The 21,723-nt window shown below is 38.1% G+C and overlaps 1 protein-coding gene across 6 annotated transcripts in view; it reads left to right on the forward strand.

Annotated features, from left to right (window-relative positions):
* THADA (THADA armadillo repeat containing) overlaps window positions 1-21,723 on the forward strand; it is a 307,081-nt gene that overhangs the window by 112,756 nt on the left and 172,602 nt on the right. For 5 of the 6 annotated variants that reach the window (XR_006529036.2, XM_044772317.2, XM_044772323.2 and 2 more), the window contains exon 27: window positions 20,701-20,790. The exons of the other annotated variant lie outside the window; for it this stretch is intronic. Coding sequence is in view for 4 of the 5 variants with exons in the window: in XM_044772317.2 (XP_044628252.2) it covers window positions 20,701-20,790 (90 nt within the window). In the remaining variant the exon portion in view is untranslated. The remainder of the gene's footprint in view (window positions 1-20,700; window positions 20,791-21,723) is intronic. 6 annotated transcript variants of the gene reach the window in all.

Genomic DNA, 21,723 nt, shown 5'->3' on the forward strand with positions numbered 1-21,723 from the left:
CACTGTATGGATGAAGTTCTACAGCGAGGGAAGGGTTGCTGTAAGAGCACATAGGGCATACGTGTAATCTGGATGTGGAAGAATTGAGGAAGACCCGGAGAGCAAGAAAGATGATGGCTAAGCAGAAGGATATGCAATATTTAGTTGGAAAAGAGGAGGTGAGGTAGGGGATGACTGTTCCTGTGCAAAAGCCTGGGGGTGACAATGAGCCATCCGAAAACATGGGTGCTGTGCAAAGTGCAAGGGAGGGGTGGCATGAGATGAGGTGGGAACCTTGTCAGCCAAATCGAGGGAGCAAGGGAGGTATTTTAAACACAGGTATAACAGGATTAGATTTGTTTTAGTTTGATCATTTTGGCTACTGTGTAGAGAACACACTGTAGCTGGATTGGAAATAAAAGCTGAAGACTGGGAGATCAGCTTGTTTGAATAGTTTTGTCTGTTAGGGCAATGTAGACTTGTGGTACCCAGACTTTTGGATTTCATGAACCAGCAAAAACATTTTTTTTAATTTTGAGGGTCAACATAATAGAGTTGCTACCCTTTTCATTTTGTTAAGTAAGGACATTAAAAAACATACCACCTGTCAGAATCATTTCACAAATAAAGGACATTTTAACATACATACCCACAAATACACACACACCACACACAGGAGAACTCAAGTAAATGTTAGATATTTAAATGGAATATCTTTAGCTTTGTGCAAAATTTACTACATTGCCCTGGTTTTTCTCATTTTCCTCATGAATGGACACCTGTGTGGTATGATATTTGTAAACCAGTGATCTAGCCTAGGAAAAAAATATTGGTGATCTGAATTAGAATAGTGACAGTGAAGACAAAAAGAAGTGAATAGAATTGAGAGATAGGAGGTAGAATCAGTAGAACTTGGTGATTTCAAAGTACTTTCAGATCTCCTCTCTCTTTTGATCCTGATGGTACCCCTGGGAGGTAGGTAGATTAGGTAGAATTATCCCTGTTTAATAGATGGGGAAACTGAGACTGAGAAGTTACGTGACTTACCTAAGTCGCATATCTGATTACTAGCAGAATTGAAACCATCCTTGAAGTGGTGTGAGATTCTAGCTGTGTGGCTCCCCTACCCCACCCCTTTTTGGTTTTGCTCAAATTTCAGGGAAGAAAGGAAAAGGAACCATGGGCTCCCTGTGAGTCATGTCTCTTAGGGCAAAACATATGATATAGTCCATCCTTAGAATAAAACAATATCTTAGCGATGACTCTTTGATTCATCCTCGTTGTGCAACATCATCCGTTACCAATCCATGAACTTGAGTAACCCTGTTTAAATTAGGCCGAGGAGACTAAGAGGCTTCTTTGGATGTATTTTCGTTTTTATCCTGTTACTCTTTGTCCTTTCCATAAATAAGCCTTGGCCGCCACATTTATGGGTTTTGTGGGGGGAGTAGGGGAAGTGAGACTGTGTGTATGTGAGGATATTTATCTCCTACCACCTGGTTTATTGTTTTTTTTTCCTTTTCTTTCTTAGTATACTTGCAGATTAAAGTAATTTGGTGCTATATAAATTCCAAAAAGAATGGAGTAGACTTTATAATGGACTACCCCTTGTTACAGGGCAAAGAAAGGAAGTGGAAGTGAATAAAAAGAAGAAAATTGGACTTAAAGGAGGAAAATATGAAGTAATAACAATTTGAATTGGACAAAAGGAAAAAATGCATTAGAAAATATTTGTGGGCAGTTCCTTGTAAATGGCTTTATAAACAACATTTTTGGTGTATAGTCATAAAACCCTCTGACCTATGAAACACCAATTTAATGGAATTAATTAAAAATAAAATGTAATGCCAAAATTTACATATGAAAACTATCAGTGACTGTTCCTTCAATTAGTTACTTTTATTTAGTTTTTATATCAATCATTTTTGTAGGTTCCTTGTTTTCTGGCAAATTTGGAGACTTTTGGAAAACTATTAGAATGACTTTAAGTGATTTCCATACAGACTCAACTGCTAGCCAGTCTATTGTAATCACAAATATGAGAAATATGGTTTCCTTTTCCAAGGATGAAATATACTTTTACTGAAGCATCTGCACCTATTTTTGTGTGTGTTCGGTTATGGAGTGTCTATTTTTACTGCTTAGAATGGGCACATCAAAGACAAAGACTGTTTTCATATAATGTGTGAGGGGAAGAGTATGAGCACAGCATTGTATACCACATTTTTATTATCTCACACACATTCTGTGTCTGTCTGTATTTAGATACCCTAAGCATGTTTTTTCTGCCAATATGGATCCATCCATCTCATTTTATAGCTTTCTTCCCAGCCTTTGGCTCTTATACATATAATTTAGTGTATGATTACTGTAAACTATATGTGTTAACATATTCAGAATACTATGTAAAATTCTTATGCCAAACCCAAATTTTAATCGTATTTTCAATGCCTACAACTTCGTATATTTTTAAAAGCTGTTGGGGGCCTGCCACATGGTGTAGTGGTTTAGTTTGGCACACTCCACTTCAGCAGCCCAAGTTTGCGGGTTCAGATCCCAGGCGTGGACCCACAGCACTCGTCAGCCATTCTGTGGTGGCAACTCACATATAAAGTGGAAGAAGACTGGCACAGATGTTAGCTGAGGGCTAATCTTCCTCAAGAGAAAAAAAAAGAGGAAGATTGGCAACAGATGTTAGCTCAGGACTACTCTTCCTCAGCAAAAAAAAAAAAGTGATTTACATTTTCTGGTACTCTTGGATCTTAAAATCTCAGAGTGTGCTGACCTTAATGGTAATTTGTACCAATCTCCTCTCTGTTCTTTTCATCTCCTCTTTAAAATGGAGAAGGAAACAAAGCGGCCTGGGTAGCAGGAGCCAAGGCCAAAGAGCAATGTATGTATAATTTGTTGAGAAGGTACAGTGGTAGATTTGCCCACATGTTATCTCATTTCTCAAAGTAACTCCACAAGATAGGCACTATTATTCCCATTTCATAGGAAACAAGATGGAAAGGTACCCAGCAAGGCTGAACAAATTGCCCGGGATTACACAGCCAATAAGTAGTACTCCTCTGGTCTGGCTGATTCCAAACCTTCACTCTTTCTCTACATTGTGTTTTCTCATTCCCGCTCCACCACAGAATAAATAATCTATGGAGTATGGTTTCAAATTTTACTCCATGATGTAGTAGCAGCCTTTTCTAAAGTAAAATGCTGCACATATTATAAAAAAATATTTTGCCATTGGAAATAGGCTTAATGTAAGTAGATAAACAATATTTGAACTGCCTTAGTTTATGTGGCATATTATTACTTTGTCTGAACTAGTGGCATTATTTTATTTTAAATGTGATTATGTAATGAAGATGAGCGTTTGACTTAACATTTGAGTTTTACACATTTTTAAGACTTTACTTGGAAGTATTTATATATACTTCAAATATTTACTGGGAAGTATCTTTGTAAGGTTTGGTAAAACATTTTACCAAACTCCCGGTTTCAATGAGTCTCTGTTGGGAAAGCCTAAATAGCACTGTGGACGAGTGTTTGGCATTCAGGCAGCTCCTCTGCTCAAATAAGGGGGAATAGAATTGACGGTCTTAGTAATAAGGTCATAAAGTCAAAAAGAGTTACCACAGTGTGGTCAACATTTTGACCATAAGGAACAGTATGTAAAAGTGGGTTAGCTGGCAGGATTTCCTGCCTCCTTAGTAACTATTGTGTCTGTATTTCTTTAGAGTCATAGCCGAATTGGAAAGGAGGGAAAAATCTTTGAAGCAGAACATTCTGTGTTTAGAATTGATGTTCTTCACAGTCACATGATGAAAAGCTTCTGTGGATGAGTATAAACCAGAAGCTATCCTTTGAATAAAATGCCTTTCCACTGTGTGGCTTACTCAGGGTGGTCTTTGTTTGTGCCTCCTTCTTGTTGGCCTGTGTTCTAACCCTTGACACATTAATGAACTTCGTGTGTCTGTTTTTACCTGATAGAATTATTCTTTGCCCTGGAGTGTCTGTGTATGTCTGTGTTTGTGTGACAGGAGGGGAAGCACTACAGTCAATCCCAGAGACAGCTGCCACCTAAAATTCATCATCAGTATTAGGAGAAGAATCGAGATTTAAGTTTAAAAAAGGAATTAAATTGAAGCAGATACAATATGGGGACCGGAATAAAATTAAAGAAAAAAAAAGTAAACATTCTTAAAGAAATGAGATGCAGTTGATTACATGAAGTAGGAACAGGATGGTATTTTTGAAAGAGCATTCAGAGAATAAGAGCAAGCTCTAGGAAATTTAAAAATATTGTAGCCCAAATGGAAATTTCAGTGGATATGATGGAAGACAGAGTAAAAGAACTCTTTCAGAGGTAAAACTAAAGAGAACAAGAGAGGTGGAACATGGGAAAGAAAAAAAATAAGAAAATTAGAAGATTCAGGCAGTTCAACATGCAGCTTATAGGAGTTCAGAAAGAAAAGTGAGGGCAGGAAATTGTCAAAGAAATAGCACAAGAAAATTTCCTAGAGCTAAAAGACAAGTTCCAGTGCAATGAATGAAAAACAATCCACACCAAGACACATCATCATGAGATTTCTGAAATTTTCCTGAGAGAAAAAAAACCCAAAACAGTTCACGTTAAAGAGAATTAAGGATCAAAATGGTAACAAACTTAAAAGATAGAAGTTAATGGAGCATTACCTTCAAAATCCTGGTGGAATATGATTTCCTTCCTATTTTTCTGTATTCAGCCAGACTGTTGATCAAATGCAGAGATAAAATAATAAGAATGCAGTTTTATTCAAAACATTTTTTTAGATGAAGGACAAGGAAAACTATATTTTTCTCTATTTCCAGAACATAAATGAGTGAAGCATCTAAGTGTTAACAAGCACGTGGCTGAACCATATCTGTTTAACATGCCTATGTTTGCCACTCCTCCAAAACAACTGTGTGTATATAGATAAGTATAATTTTAATGTTTCTAAATGTGTACAGAAAAGGTCTAGAATGGGGCAGTGAAATTTCTTTTACTACTTATTTGTACGTTGATTTTTTAAAATAAGCATATATTAGTTGTAATTAATAGAATATAACTAAGAAGGGGGGAAGAAAAGAGACATGATTTATTCCTTCATTTATTTTTTAAAATGTAGGAAGTGCATGCTATGTCTGCCTCCTCTGCTAGGGGCCGTGGGAGACACAGTTGAAGTAGCAAACACAGCCTGGGCCTTTGAAGGCTTTTGGGTCTGGCTGTTAAGGGGAATCACGCATGGCAGGGAATGGCTCCCAGCCGGGTGGAAAGTCGGCCTTGGTGTGATCTCAATGCACAGGCTGCTCTCAGGGCCAAGCAGATGGCTTTCCAGGATCTGTGAAGAGGTGGCAGCCTACTAACTTCAGAGAACTTTACAAAACCAGCATTCGTGAGAACACCAAACACAGGACCCTGATCTTAGAATGTCTAATTTAATAAATTTCATTTGCATTTCTACAGAAACCAACATGCTTCCTGCTGCCAACCCCAGGAGCCAGAGGTTAGGGTTTTTAATAATAATAACAATAATGAGTTATACTTATTCCAGATTAGTTTTCTGGCTCTCCAAAAAACAAATGGCTAAGATGTCCAAAATGTTCCTTTCACAGCTCTGCCAAATGCTGGCTTTTCCTCTCTGTCTGAAGATCCAGCCAATCTGTTGAAAATTATCCCATTTTTTTAAGTACTTCCAGGCATTTGTTCAGAGGGAAGGCTGAAGCCTGCAGGCTGAGATGGACATCCACTAAATGGAGACTCTTTTCCATGCTTCTGCAGCAGAAGAAAATCACACTTTGTATCCTGAGTCTTATTTCATTCCTTCTAGCTGTGCATTTGGGAAAGTGTACGCTGGACATCGCATCATATCTAGTTATGGACAACGTTGTGTATTAATTGCGGGTGTAACATTTTGCCTGCTGACTGCTTGGTTTTTTTGTTTTTGTTTTTTTCCCTCGTAAATAAGCCTAGGTCTGAGTGTTTACAAACTTACAAAAAACATGGGTTCACTCTGGAAAAGGAAGCACTGAGCCTGAATAAGAACAAGTGCACACACTCTCTTTTCTGGTTTGATTTGCATGGGAGTTAGAGGGTTTTTTTGTTTTTGTTTTTTTGGGGGGAGGGTGTGTGGGGAGTATTATAAGATTCTCTTAATTTGAATACAGGGGAGACTTGAGACTTGTTAGACCAAATGGAGTATCCGTGGTCCAGTGATCTCTGAAAATACTTTGTAAGGGCAGATGGATGGATTTTTAAAGATTTGTTTAGCTGGCAGTTTACCTGCTCATCCACTCCCTTTAAAGTCGGTGGGTGGGCCTGGCTCCGTGTATGGAAGTGGAAGCTCAGGTTGGGAACCTTAATCTAACTTGACCAGGGTGATTGACAGCAGTGGAGAGATCACTATCTGACCCAATCATGGGGACATGAACTCCTTTGAAAAGTGGCCTGTCTGGGCCATGGTGTCCTCTGCTTGTTAAGCAGATGCCTGGCACAGGGATGGTTGGATTACCTGTGTAATAGAAACCCTGAAAAGCCTAGTGGCTAGATTGAGAAACCAGAGAGTCCAGTTCTACACTTTACCCAACTTGTATTCTGATCCTGGGAAGCTCACTTAATTCCTCTGGGCATCAGTTTCCTCATCTGTAAAATTAAATGATTAGAATAGTATCCCTTCTCTGAGAGTCCTTCTAGTTCTGATCTGTTCCCTGAAGTCTGGGACTCTGTTGGCACCTTCCGCTCGCTTTAATAATACGATTGGCAAATTAGTATTAGCCTTAATGAAAATGTCTCTAAGGTCTAAAGTAGGAGCCTAAAAGAATTAATTGAACAAAAGTATTACAGAGATAGAAACTAAAGAGCTTATTTTGAAATATTGGACCTTATGGTAAAGTAGCCTATTTATTGTTAATGAGTAAAAGAGAAATCTCTGAGTGATCTCTTGCTAGCATTTGGATAAGGCAGGTTCAGCATTGTTTGAACTGTTTGCATTCTTAGTGCATGTGCTTAACTAGAATTTTAATGCTTGTATAATGCTATTTAGAATTACCAAATAAGAGTTTCTTTAGTCCTGTACATGGCTTTAGAGTCAGGCTGATGGGGATAGGACCCCTATGGTTGAAAAGAAGACAGCCCATCCTTAATCAGGACAAGATTTGTGAGGGAGTTCTAAGAAAACAGTAAGAAGGCAGCAGATATTTACTGAGTGTCTCCTGTGTGCTAGCACCATTCAAGGTGCTGGGGTTAGAGCAGAAACAAAACTTTTCAGTGTCAACGAGCTAACTTCCTAGTGAGAGAAGACAGACTTGAAACTTGTTTTAATAAAACATCGGTAACTGTTAATGTTAAGAAACAGATAAAATCACTGTTGTAAAGAATAGTGGGTTGTGGTGAATGGAGTGTGTTTCTTTAAGTAGAGAGGTTGGAAAGATGGGAATAATAGCAAGTAGGAAGTGGGGAGTGTGGAGAGCTGTCTGAGTTTCACTTTGTCTTCCAAACTAGAGCCTTCGAACTCTTAACTGGGTCTCTCAAGCTCACAGAGGTGTATCAGGGCCTGTGCTTGCTAGGGATAAGAGGGAGGCCAAACTGATACCACTCACCTCAACCTTGCTTCAACCAGAACAGTTCTGGTTTGATTTTGTTTTTATGTTTTAAATATTGGGATTATATTTGAAAGAAGTGGTCTGTTGCTTTGAAGATTTGGAAAACAACTGCCTTGGAATAAACCAGTTATGGTCATTCTTGCCTCTGAGTGCCTTAACTGTTATGTTTTAGCAGTTGTGCTAGGCAGAATTATGGCTCCCCAAAGACATCGGGTCCTAACCCCTGGAACCTGTAAATATTACCTTTTAAGGAAAAGGAGTCTTTGCAGATGTGATTAAATTAAGGCTCTTGCAATGAGGTGATTATCTTGGATTATTTGGGTGAGCACTAATGCAAACACTGATAAGAGGGAGGCAGGCGGAGACTTGAGAGACAGAAAGGAGAAAACGGTGTGGCCACAGAGGCAGAGGTTGGGGTAATACAGCCACAAGCCACAGAATACCAGCAGCCACCAGAAGCTTTACGAGGTGAGGATTGGATTCTCCCCTTGAGCATCTAGAGGTGCCCTGCTGACATTTTGATTGTGGACCATTGATACTGATTTCGGATTTCTGGCCTCCAGAACTGTGAGAGAAGTAATGTAGTAGTTAAGTTAAATTGTGTATTCCTTGTTATCAGCATCTCTTATTTAGTAATACCTTTTCCATTGAGTCAAACTGAGTGCTTTGGATATTATCTGTGTTTCAGGTACCTACTGATGCATAACAAACTCTCCAAAATTTAGTACCTTAAAATAATAACAATTTATTATTTCTCACAATTCTGTGGGTTGGCTGGGTTCAGCTGGGTGGTTCTTCTTCATTCACCATGTGGAGGCATCTGTGATCACTCAGGTGGCTGCATTCATCTGAGACCTCAGCTGGTGCTGGAATGATCAAGATGGCTTCATACTCACATGTCTGGAACCTTAGCTAGGAGCGTAAATGACTGTGGGCTAGTGGGGCATTTTTCTAGCAGAGTAGTCAAGTCTTCAAGACAATGAATATAGAAGCTGCCATGCCTCTTGAAGCCTAAGGCAGAACTGATAGAACATCACTTCCGCTGCCTTCTGTTGATTGAAGAAATCACAGGGTAGACTAGAGTCCAGGGGAGAGGACATAGAGACCCTCCCTTCAAGAAGCATGCACATGTTAGGAGGCTAGGAGGAATTGCTGTTAGCCATCTTTGGAAATAGTCTCCCACAAACTGTTCAGAAAATGATTATTGAGTTAGCTATTTTGGAGATAGACTGGTTCTGATATTTTATAGATGACGGGATTCAACAAGAACATCTTCTAAGAAAAAAATTTCTGGTGTAAAAAAACCATATAATGGCCGGCCTGTGGTGTAGTGGTTAAGTTTGCGCTCTCCGCTTCAGCAGCCCAGGATTCGCAGGTTCGGATTCCTGGGTGCAGACCTAGAACCGCTTGTCAAGCAACGCTGTGGTGGCATCCTGTGCAAGAAGTAGAGGAAGATTGGCACAGATGTTAGCTCAGTGACAGTCTTCCTCAAAAAAATCCATATAAGCTGCCCACATGGGACCTTGCACACATGAGGAATTCAAGAGATGTACGTTTGCTGACCAACTGGCTGTGTAATGACTGGAAATGTATTTCCAGGCCTGCCCCTGGGCCAGTGATTTCACAGGAGGAATGGCAAGGCACCTCCAGAACTAGGACCTTTCACTTCCCTCCCTGGATCTACTATAGTGATGGCTAATGTTGCGGTTTGGGAGATTCTGCACCTGGAAAGTATTTCCTTAAAGGAAGGATTGGAAAAGCATTTGACAAATCCAAGAATTTTCATTGGCTGTCTACAGAGGATAAGAAGGGAAATGAGACCGGCAGGTGACCTGGTCAGTCACTGCATTTACAACAGAGGCCCTGAAGAAGATGCCTTTCCTTTAAGTTCCTACATGGTTTGCCTGAAATTTAATAACAGGAGGACTTCCTGGTGGAACCATTGCAATGATTACAAGTGCTTGTTGAGCGTGAGATTCTGACCCTGGAACCCCTGACATCTCTTCTGTCCAATCACTCATTCTTTCTTAACTACTTTACTCTAGGGAGAAATGCTGGTGTCAGCCCCAGTCAGAGGTGGGGAGAGGATTCTAGGAACAGAGTCAGAGATGGTCCTCCTGGTGGGATTCCAAACCCAGATTTCTTTTTATTAGTTGTTTCTGTTTTATTAGTTGGCATTTGATCATCCTTTGAAATGTGTGTCTGCTGGGTCTTCTTCATAGGTTTGTTTCCATTTGGGGTACCGTTCTTCCTAAGATGAGCTTGCTGTTTTCATCAGCATCATTTTGGTGAGGAGACATAGGCCCTTAGCTGATTTCTCTCCTCTGGGGTGGTTTTATAGGCCAGAATCTGGGGAACAGGTAGACTTCAATAGTTTATTGGGTTCCCATTTGAAAAACCTCCAGACTTTTGCCTTCAGTGTTTGTTTTCATCTAATGACCAGGTTTGTGGTGTTTGTTCCGTGGCCTGTGAGTAAGTCCTGTTTTTTTAAAACTGGGCACAAGCTTTGCCTTTGCTCGTGTTTGCTATGCAGTTCCTTACTCCTGCTTCTTGTTGCTTGCCTTTTCTAGCTTTCTCTTTTATGCCTTTGTACATGACTCTGTTGATCCTGTTGCTGAGATGATTGAGAATGATATGGGATACGTATGTAGGAATTTGGGGGTAGAGATACCTTATTTTCACTTTTAATATGCTTCACCAAATGCTTCTTTTCATTGCATGGTAGTTTCATCTGGATGCTTTTGTTAAGCTCAGAAGCATGTGCTTCTGGCATTTCAACTTTTTGTATGTGTGACAGATCTTAGGACAGGATCTCTAAGAGAAATAGAAGCTTGATTCAGGTGAAGGTTTTTCTAGGCTGTTGGATGGCAGGCTGACTTCAAAGACTACCAAAATGGCAAAAGATCAGATTTTCTCAAAAACTAGACTCAGCATTCCTGAGATTAGATGTGGACTGTGCAGACAGAGAGAAGGTCTGAACGTGGCTGGAGTGGGGATTTTCTTCCACATGTGGTTCAGCCAAGATGGGGACGAGTCATTCTGGGTTGGTCTCTGGGTTAGTGCCCCAGACATAGGTTCAAACAGAAGAGAAGCACCGAGAGTGTACTGCACAGAAGCTCCTACATTAAAATGGGTTCACATCGATATGGAACAGTGTTCTTAATATATTGTTAAGTGTAAAAAGCAGATTATAGAACAATATATAAGGCGGAGGAAGGTGTAGATGGACAGACATCAAAAAAGACTGGCAGCTATCTTTAGGTGCCGGGTTTAAGGTGATTTTCAGATTTTTCTTTGCAGTGTTCTTTATTATCTAATTTTTCCTCAATAAATAAGTAGTGCTAGAATAATTTTTTAAAAGCTTTTAAAATAAAACAAAATGACGTCGGGCAGGCATTTTTATTCGTTCAGTAAATCACTCTTGCCTGCCTGTTCTATTCTAGGCCTTGGCTGGGCTCTGGGGGAGTCTAATACTGAAGATGTCAGGCAGAAGAGTGCCTTGGTGGAGCTCACAGCCACTCTGTGCTCTTCGCACCTTCTTCTTCTTTTAAATATTTTTTACATTTATTCCAATTTTTATGTGTGTGTATGAGGAAGATTGTCCCTGAGCAAACATCTGTGCCAGCCTTCCTCTGTTTTGCATATGGGACCCCATGTGGCTTGATGAGCAGTGTGTAGGTCCGCAGCTGGGATCTGAACCCGTGAACCCCAGGCCGCCAAAGCGGAGTGCACGAACTTAACCACTAAGCCACCAGGCCAGCCCCTGGCACCTTATTCTTGTTGCTAGGCAAGTGGATTTCTTCAAGGAGCTTCTGTTTCCCCAAGGGCCTCCCCTCAGTTGCGCCTGCATAATTCTTGCCTCACGGAACCGAGAGTAACTCACCTGTCGTGTAGTCTGACAGTCCCAAGGTTAAAGCTGCTTTATTCTCACCCTCTGTCTTGGCTTGTTTGTTTTCATCTATGCCTGTTTTATCCCATTCACAAGTTTTGGTGGTCTCCTTTTGTCTTCCTAAGAGCTTGAACTTACAGAGGTTCAGTTTTTCCTTTTTAGTTATCACGTCTCTTGTTTTTGTAAAGTTGCTGGGCTAGTTTTTTGCCACATAGATAAACAGGTTTGAAATACCTGTCACTGAAGAATTTACCCCCAGGGCTTGCTATATCTGTAGAGGTAACCTTGTCCGCCTGTTTGCTTATTTGGGTGAACTAGAATCGCACTGTTTGCGAACCAGTGAGACAAGCTTTATGTGTTTGTGCTTAAGAAAATTTCAAGCCCTGGCAGGATACTCAATTTATTAATTCAATGATGATTCTGAATGTCCTTAGATATAGCTAATGACGCACTTTAAGAAAGTATTGATTTGTTACCATCTTAGTCATAATTCCTTTTCTCCTTGACTATGTCAAGGACTCTGTCCTTTTGCTTCATTCGCTCAAGTGTTTATTAGTCACCAGCTGTGAACTAAGCGTCATACTTAGTACCTGTGCTGATGTAGAAAAATAAGATAGATATAGTCTCTGCCCATGCAGAATGTATAATCTGGTAGGAGAAATAAGCAAGTACATAGGAAGTCTCATGTATGATATCTGCAAGTGCTATGATGGGGAGATTATAGGTTATAGTGTAACACCATTGACAGACACCTAACCCAGATTTGAGACATCAGAGAGGGTGTCCTGGAGGAAGTTGCCCTTAGCCCCAAGTTGAAGGATTATCTGGAGTTAGTCTAGGGGAGAGGAGGGAAGAAGTGTTCCTAGCAGAAGGTACATTTGCCAAGATCTGAAGTCTGGAAAGAGCATGGAATATTGATAGAACTAAAAGAAATTATATATGGCTAGGTTGTGAAGGTGGAAAGGCAAAAAACAACTGGACAAGTGAGTCAGATTAAGCAGATTTAGCCTGCAAATCAGGCTAAGGAGTTTAGACTTTATCCAAAAAGCAGTAGGGAGCCATTAATCTCTCAATGTCACATGATTAAATTTGTATTTTAGAAAGAGAATTCTTACCACAACAGAGAATTACAGAGGGGGAAGATGTGAGGCAAAGAGCTCAGGTGGGAGGCTGACACAGTATCTAGGCAAGAGATAATAGCAGTCACACTTGGCGTGGCAACGGTGGAGATGGAGAGGAGTGGACTCAACAGATACTCCAGAGGTAGAAACAGCAAGATTTGCCTGTTGATTGTATATGGGGGGAGTTTCAGGCTTAGGAATTTGAGTGGATAATTAGGTGTCAGTTGGATGGGTACCAATCACTAAGAGAAGAAAAAAGGCATAGGGCATAGGTTTGAGGTTAACTATATTAGAATTTTTTCTTTGGCTAATATAATTTATTCATTCATCACCAAAATATTTACCAGTCAACCAACATTTACATAGTATTGTGCCGTGTATCAAGAGAGATGCAAGAAAGTATAGATATGGTCCCTTACCTATAGATATTTATGCTCTAGTTGAAGTGAAAATGTACACATTTAGTGACTATCCCTTGGGTCACCACGTTTCTCTTCTCTCTAGTCTAGTCTGTTTTCTCTTGTCACATCTCTCTCCTGTTCAGAAACTTGCAGTGCCTGTTAGACATAGGCAAAGCCGCTTAGTCTGACATTCAAATATCTAAAAAATTGTATACCATTCTGCCTTTTCTACCTTCTCTTGTCGTGGAGTCATCTTTTGATCCAGGCAACTTATCTACCCACTTGGTTCCTGTACCTACCCACTCCTTCTATGCTATCTTCTCTCCTTTTTAATCCATCCTTACCAATTTTTCCAGACTTCTGTTGGTTTCCATGTTTCCCACAAAACTTTCCCTAACCTCTCCAGACCCTAATGATATCTTCTCCAACTCCGTTCTCTTACAGTAAGCATCATTTATTTGGCCCTTACACTAGTTTGCCTTACATTATTAGTTATATTCTCTATATACGCCTCATCTTCCTAACCAGATTTTCATCTCCAAGAGCAATGACTATCTTATATTGTCTCATAGTGTCTCCCATAGGACCTAGCACAGTACTCACCATGAAGTATATAGGTATTTAAAAAATATATATTTTCTACTTTCTTGAGAAAAATATGATCACACTACATTTTTGATTAAATAGCAAATAGGAGGTAAAACTCACATGTTCTAGGATTTAGGGGGAGATTCAAATATGGACTAAAATGGTTCCATGACCTTGGCCTTTTATTTATTTATTTATTTTTTGTTGAAGTATAATTGACATACTATTTCCTATTAGTTTCAGGTATACATCATAGTGATTCAATATTTATATACATTATGAAGTGATGCCACAATAAGTCTAGTTACCATCTGTCACCACACAAAGTTATTACAATTTTATTGACTATTTTTCCTATGCTATCCATTACATCCCCATGACTTATTTATTTTATAACGGGAAGTTTGTACCTCTTAATCCCCTTCACCTGTTTTGCCTGCCCCCCCAACCCCTCCTCTCTCTGGTAACCACTAGTTTGATTCTTGTATCTAAGAGTCTGTTTCTGTTTGGTTTGTTTGTTTTTTTGTTTTGTTTCTTAGATTCCACATATAAGCGACATATGGTATTTGTCTTTGACTTATTTCACTTAGCATAATACCCTCTAGGTCCATGTATGTTGTCTCGAATGGCAAAATTTCATTCTTTTTTATAACTGAGTAATATTCCATTTTTATGTATTTGTGGATATGTGTGTGTATATATATTCCACCTCTTCTTTATCCATTCATCTATCAATGGACACTGAGGTTGCTTCCATATCTCAGCTATTGTAAATAATGCTGCAGTGAACGTTGGAGTGCATATATCTCTTCAAATTAGTGTTTTTGTTTTCTTTGGATAAATACACAGAAGTAGAACTGCTGGATTGTAAGGTAGTTCTATTTTTAATTTTTTGAGGAACCTCCCTACTGTTTTCCATAGTGTCTGCACCAATTTACTTCCCACCAACAGTGTACAAAGGTTTCCTTTTCTCTACATCCTCACGAACACTTATTTTTTGTCTTTTTGATAATAGCCATTCTGACAGGTGTGAGGTGGTATCTCGTTGTGGTTTTGATTTGCATTTCCCTGATGATTATTGACGTTGAGCATCTTTTTATGTACCTGTTGGCCATCTGTATGTCATCTTTGGAAAATGTCTATTCAAGTCCTTTGCCCATTTGCCTTTTAAAATAAAACCAGATTACAGAGCTATACGAGCAGCCCAAAACCTATGAACTGCCTTCACATAGAGGCACTGTTATAAATGGTGATTCTCCACTCAGTATAACCATAAAATGTAGTCATTAGTTAATTGAGGGCTGGAATTAATGTATTAGTGGCCAAAATTCTGGATTCAAGATACTGTAGACCTTTCGGTATAATTGAGAATCAGGGGTGAGTGAAGTGTGATAAGCCCCTCAGATAATTCTCATATCTACCTATGCCTGACCTTTTTAGGCTCTGTTTTATAATACACAGGAATTGTTAATGTTGCACATCCTTCAGGCAGCACTCCATAAATATTTAGGCAAGTCTTTAGCAGCCCTTGTTGATACAGATTTGAGATGATGCTACCTGGCCAGTACATGGAGCTAAACTCTTCTGTGTTTGCAGTGAATTGCAGCCCTGGCCTTTCATGTGAGCAGAAGCAGAAATAGGGTCAACATTCTCTTAACAGGATTGTGGAGCCTAAGAATGCTAGCCTAGAAAGGCATCTCCTGTATACTCAGAGTACCTGAGCAAGGTCAAAATTCTCCTTAGAAAATAATTTTCGTTTTTCTGAAACCCTGACAGGTGTACAGTTGATGCTTCAAAGTCCTACACCATTAAGCATAGACATAATAATTTTAACAGAATATTTTTTAAAAGATGTAGTCAAAGCCCACCAAGCAATTAAGAACAATTAGTTAAAACGTTTACCAAGTGTTTGGCTTTGAGTAATGTACCTTCTTCATACATCCTCCAAGATAGACTAGTTGGTAAATGTTTGCTAAGGTAACTGAGGTAATTTTGCTGTTTGGGACAATTAGCTTTAATTCAGTTAAAACAATGAGTTGAATTTTAGAATAGTAGTTCCATAGCTCTTTCCTCTGGCAGTATTGTGGACAGCAGAGCCAGTTATTTATCAAGGCAGTTTCTAGATCATAGTAATACAATCATATGGTCGCTTAAGTGAGAATACTTGTCTTTCTGACTCCATCAAGATATATCAGGCCATTAAGGAATTACTCTCCTGGAAATTAATAACTGATTCCTCAAGAAGATGTATCCACGAGATTTTGTGGTATAGATGGAGAGATTCTGTATGAGCGGGTATACTAAGGGGTCCCATTACTGAACTCATACAGTTTTACCTTTGAGTGATTCCACTAGAAATGGAAACTGGTGTTCTTAACCAGTTTTTTGGGAGATGGTAAAGAATGTACCAATAGCCTGTAGTGGAATGGTTTTGCCTTCTTTCTATGTAAAACATTGACCCTGCAAAACCCAAATTGCAGTTTATTAACAAGGAAATTTGCATATTCATCATTTATAACAGCAAGAGACTGGGCAACTAAAAGGCCTATCATCTGGGATTAAATCATTTATACTCACCCATACGGTGGATTACTCTGCAGCCATTAAATGGAAAGAAATAGATCGGTGTGCCTGATATTGAATGATTTCACAGATGTAGTTTAGATGAAAAGAAATCAAGGTGCACAACAGTCTATATAATATGCATATTTGTGGAAGGAAAAAGCCAAACTAAAAGTATGTACTTGTATGCACTGAATTTTTTTTAAAGGAAAGCTAAGATACTTTTGCATAGTTTTCAATGAAGAGAGGCACTGGGGGGTCTAGTGGGTTTCTTTTAACATTTGCACTTATTATTTTTTTCCATAAAAATATCTAATAAGTAAAAAAGGAAATGAGTACAATTTTACATAAAATGTTCAATAAATCTATAATTTGGAATGGAGTATGGACTTTCTCTTTTTTAAAAAAATTTTGATTTTACTGGATATGAAATAGGTACAAAAGAAAATTAATAAAGTGTACATAAGATTTAAAGAGTAACTATGCAATAAACACTTTTGGATTCACCACCTAGCTTAAGAAATGGAACATTACTTTTGAAGCCCCTTATGTGTTCCTCCCTAATCCCATTTTTTTTCTTTTCCCCTTGGAAAGAAGTGATTATTCTGTCACTTTTGTTTTTATTTATTCCTTTGCTTTTCATTTTTTATCACATAAATTTGTTTCACTAAAAAATATATTATTTAATGGTACTTTGTTGTAAACTTTATATAGAAGGATTATATTGCATATATTCTTCTGTGACTTGCTTTTTTCACTTAACATTATGTTCCTGAGATTCATCTGTGTTGTTGCGTGTGTCTGTGGTTCATTCAGATTTACAGCTGTACATTATTCCATTGTGTGAGTGTACCACAGTTTATTCACTCTGTGGTTGATAGGCTTGTGGCTGCTGTGCATATGCCTGCAGAAGCCTTCTGGTGCCCATGTCCAAGAGTTTATTAGGCCATTTACCTGGGAATAGCATTTCTGAGTCACTAGGTAAACATCTGTAGCCTTCAAGAAAATGCCATATTATTTTTCAAAATTGTTGTAGTGATTTTCATTTCCATCAAACAATGTCTGAAAATTCCAATACTTGGTATTGTCAAACTTTTTAATCTTTGCCAAACTATAAAATGGTCCTTCGGTATAGTTGAACGTCTTTTCTTATGTTTATTGGCCACTAATGTTATCTTCTGTGAATTGTATTTTGATAGATTTTGTCCATTTTTATATTGAATTGTTTGCTTTGTACTTATTGATTCAGTGGAGTTCTTCATAGAGTCTGAATACTAATTATGTAATTTTCAGTTACATGTATTACACATTTTCTCCCCATTTATGGCTCGTCAAATAAAAATTTTTATTTTTTAATTTTTAAAAAACTTATTATGGGAATTTTTAACACAAAGTGAAGAGACTAGTATAACTAACCCCTTTGTATCCATCACTCAACTTCAACAATTATCAACATTTTGCCAATCTTGCTTTATCGATTTCTTGCCCACCCGAAAAGAGGTCGCAGACACCATGCCGTTTTTCCTGTAAATACTTCAGTATGCAGTACTGATTGATAAGAGAGTTTAAAAAGAAATACCACCATGCTGTTATCATATCTATATTCAGATTTTCCTAATTTTCTTAGAAATGTCTCTTTGTAGTTGGTTTGTTACACCCAGACAAGGTCCACATGTTGCGTTTAGTCGTTTTTAGTCTCACATGCCTTTTAAGTCTCCTAGTCTGTTAACTATCTCTTATTCCAGAACATTTCATACTTTTCCTCAGCCAAAAATACTTTGTGCATATATTATTTTGTATTTTTCTTCATTATTTTGTGTGTACAGAATTTAAAAATACATACTAACTGATGTAGTTGAATATCAATTTTCCTACTAGTTGATGCTTTTTGGGTCTTGTTCAATAAATTCTATTCTCTATAGTCTTTTAAAGAGTTTAGCGGTTTTACTTTTTACTTCTAAGTCTGGAATTTAATTTTGTATATAGTAGAAGGTTAGAGTCCAATTTTAATTTTGTCTGTGTGGATAATTAGTTATCACAGCACCTATGATCTTCATGGTACTATCACCTGCAGTACCAGCTCTTTCATAAGTCAAGTTTTCGTATATGTATGTGTGTGTGTTGCCTTGCTCTCTATTCTATTTCACTGCCTGCTTGTCACCACAATGTTCTAATGACTAAAGTTTTATAATATTTCTAGCTGCTTGATTGTGTGTGTCTTCCAACCTTGTTGTTCTTCAAGATTATCTTTGCCATTCTTGGCCATTGGTGCATCTTATATACATTTTAGAACCTGATTCTACAGTTACAGACATGCACACACACAATTACTATTTTTATTGCAATTGCATTGAACTTGGGGAGAATTTCATCTTTATAATATTGAATCTTCTTCTCACGAACATGGCACATTTCTCCTATTTAAGGCATATATCTTCTCTTACGGCATCTCCCTGTTAAAAATGTGATACACAAATGTAGGAAAACAAAGAACTGTGACCTCTGCCTCACACCGTACACAAAAATTAATTTGAGATGGATCATAGACCCCAACATAAAAGCTAAAACTATAAAACTTCTAGAAGGAAACAATATCTTTGTGATGTTGAGATAAGCAAAGATTTCTTTGGCCATAGAAAGTATGAATCATAAAAGAAAAAAATTGATCCATTTATTGGACTGCATCAAAATTTTAAAACTTCTCATCGAAAGACATTATTAAGAAAATAAATTGGCAAGCCACAAACTAGGAGGAAGTACATGCAATGCATTTATACGGCAAAGGAAACAAGCAACTTAATTAAAAAATGGACAAAAATCTTGAATAGATACTTTACAAAAGGCCATACCAATGACCAAAGCACATAAAAAGTATTTAATGTCATTAGTCATCAAAGAAATACAAATGAAAATCACCAGGAGATACCATTACGTACCCACAGGGATGGCTAAAGTGGAAGAAGAAAGACAACAGCAAATGTTGGAAAGGATTTAGAGCCACTAGAGCTGTTACTCTTTGTTGTTGGGAGTGTAAAATGCTATAATTAATTTGGAAAACTGTCAGTTTCTGAAAATGTTAAACATACTGCACTTTTATTCTCAGGTATTTATCCAAGAGAAATGAAAACATATGTCCCCAAAAACCCTGGTACAAGAATGTTCATAGCAGCTTTATTCATGATAGCCAACACATGGAAATAGCCCATGTCTGTCAAGAGGAGAATGAATAAACAAATTTGTGTATTCATACAATGGAATACTACTCAACAGAAAAAAGAATTAAACTATTGATACATTGAATGCTGTGGATGAATCTGATAAACATTTTATGCTGACTGAAAAAAGCCAAACACAAAAAATTATGTAATGTATTTACATTTATGTGAAATTCTAGAGTAGACAAAACCAAATTGTGATGATAGAAATCAAATCATGATTGGGGATTGGAAGTTGGAGACTGAGAGTTGACTGGGAAGGGACACAAGAAAACTTACTCAGATGAAGGACATTTTCTGAGTCTTCATAGGAATGTACATTACATGAGTGTATGCATGTGTGAAAACTGATCAAATGTTACACTTAAGGTTTGAGCACTTCATTGTGTGTAAAATATACCTCAATTTTAAAAAATAATCTTATTTTGGGTCTCCGTTGATGGGAGCATACATCTAGAGTTGCTAAGAGGGGGCAAGTTAGGAAATATTTATGCCACCCCTTCAGACTAGTTCTTTAATAGTTATGGAGACAGAATATTTAACTAAATACTGTATTTAGCTTGAGCTTTTTGGTCAGTTGTACAGTCTGAGGAACTATTTTTAGGATCTTGTCAGAGTTCAAGAGTAGTGTTTATAAAGATGACAAAGGTAATCCTCACAGGTGTCAGGTGGGATTAGATCTCCAGCCCCTCACATGCCAACTCTGTACTTCTGATAACCAGACTCCAGACCAGCGGGTCTCAACTGGGGATCTTTTTTCCCTCAGAGTGCATATGGCAATGTCTGGAGACACTTTTGATTGTCATGACTTCGGGGGAGGTGTACTACTGGCATCTAGTGGGTAGAAGCTACAGAGGCTGCTAAACATTCTGCAGTGCATGGGACAGTCCCCCACAACAAAGAATTATCTGGTCCAGAATGTCACTGCTGCCGTCTTTGAGAAACCTTGTTCTAGACCTGCCCTTATTACTGAAGCTGAGGCAGTCTCAGTCAGTCACGTGTTGACCAGATTCGTAGTCCAAATCAATTGTGGAAACTTGGCATTTTCACAATTTACATATTTCCTCCCTGACACAATTTGAGATCAAATATTTGTAAATATACAAAATCTTAAATTTTGAGATAAAATTCCATGCATTTAAGAGCACATCCAAAATGAAAATTAAATGTGTTGTTGCTATTGATTATTAAATTATTCAGATGTAGGTTTTGTTCTTAACTTTATTTCATTATTCTTTAAAAAACATAAATAAAAAGGCTTTATTATCAAATCAAAGGAAATAAATGATATAATTTATCTTTTTTTTCCCCTCCCTCCACAGAATGACAGGGAGTGAATTTTTCTCTCGTTTCCCGGAACTCTATCCCTTTCTTCTCAAGCAGTTGGAAGCTGTAGCCAATACTGTGGAAAGGTGAGAAGAGAATAGGGTGGGGAAAAGTGAAATCAAGGATGTGAATTAGTTATTAATGGAGATTTCCCCTCTAGGCAACAGTTTTTAATTAACTCCTTCCTTGTACAGAGATGGATTTTTTTTAAGTGCTTCTTTAATACATGATGTTGCCTAATTCTCTATAGCAGATTTGTACCTGAAAAGTTGTATAAAATCCTGTTTTTGTATTATATTTTTAAAATCCTGTTTTATTGTAAATTTTGTCAAATTTAATCTTGTTTGTAGTTTTTTTTGAGGAAGATTAGCCCTGAGCTAACTACTGCCAATCCTCCTCTTTTTGCGGAGGAAGACTAGCCCTGAGCTAACATCCATGCCCATCTTCCTCTACTTCATATGTGGGACGCCTACCACAGCATGGCTTTTGCCAAGCAGTGCCATGTCCGTACCTGGGATCCAAACCGGTGAAGCCTGGGCTGCCAAGAAGTGGAACTTGTGCACTTAACTGCTACGCCACCGGGCCGGCCCCTTGTTTGTAGTTTTATACAGGAACAAACTTCTTAGAAGCACATGGTGATTTCTTCTGTTGAGAATGATTTTCTTCCTATTATATTTAAAAATCTGTGTGTTTACATATTAAGTTTATTTTAATATACACCTCTCATTTTTTATTACTGGCCTGTTACAGCTGACCATTGTGAAACTACAGCAGTTAACTGACTAATCTGGTCTCCTCTGATCAGAAATGGTACTTGGTTTACCTGAGCAAAGATGGCCAGTGACCCTGGAAACACGAAATAAAGCCATTAAGAGGGCTTCCAGTCTGATCAGGGCAGATAGAAAAGTTCACCATTATCCTTTTAATTACATTCTGTAGCTGGTAGTGGAATTTTTGGTATGGGCATCTTAGAACATGTGATTTTTTTATTTTTCTAGTAATTTTTGCACTTGGTATGA

Source organism: Equus asinus, chromosome 6 (genome assembly GCF_041296235.1).
Source record: "Equus asinus isolate D_3611 breed Donkey chromosome 6, EquAss-T2T_v2, whole genome shotgun sequence".
Classification (NCBI taxonomy): domain Eukaryota; kingdom Metazoa; phylum Chordata; class Mammalia; order Perissodactyla; family Equidae; genus Equus; species Equus asinus.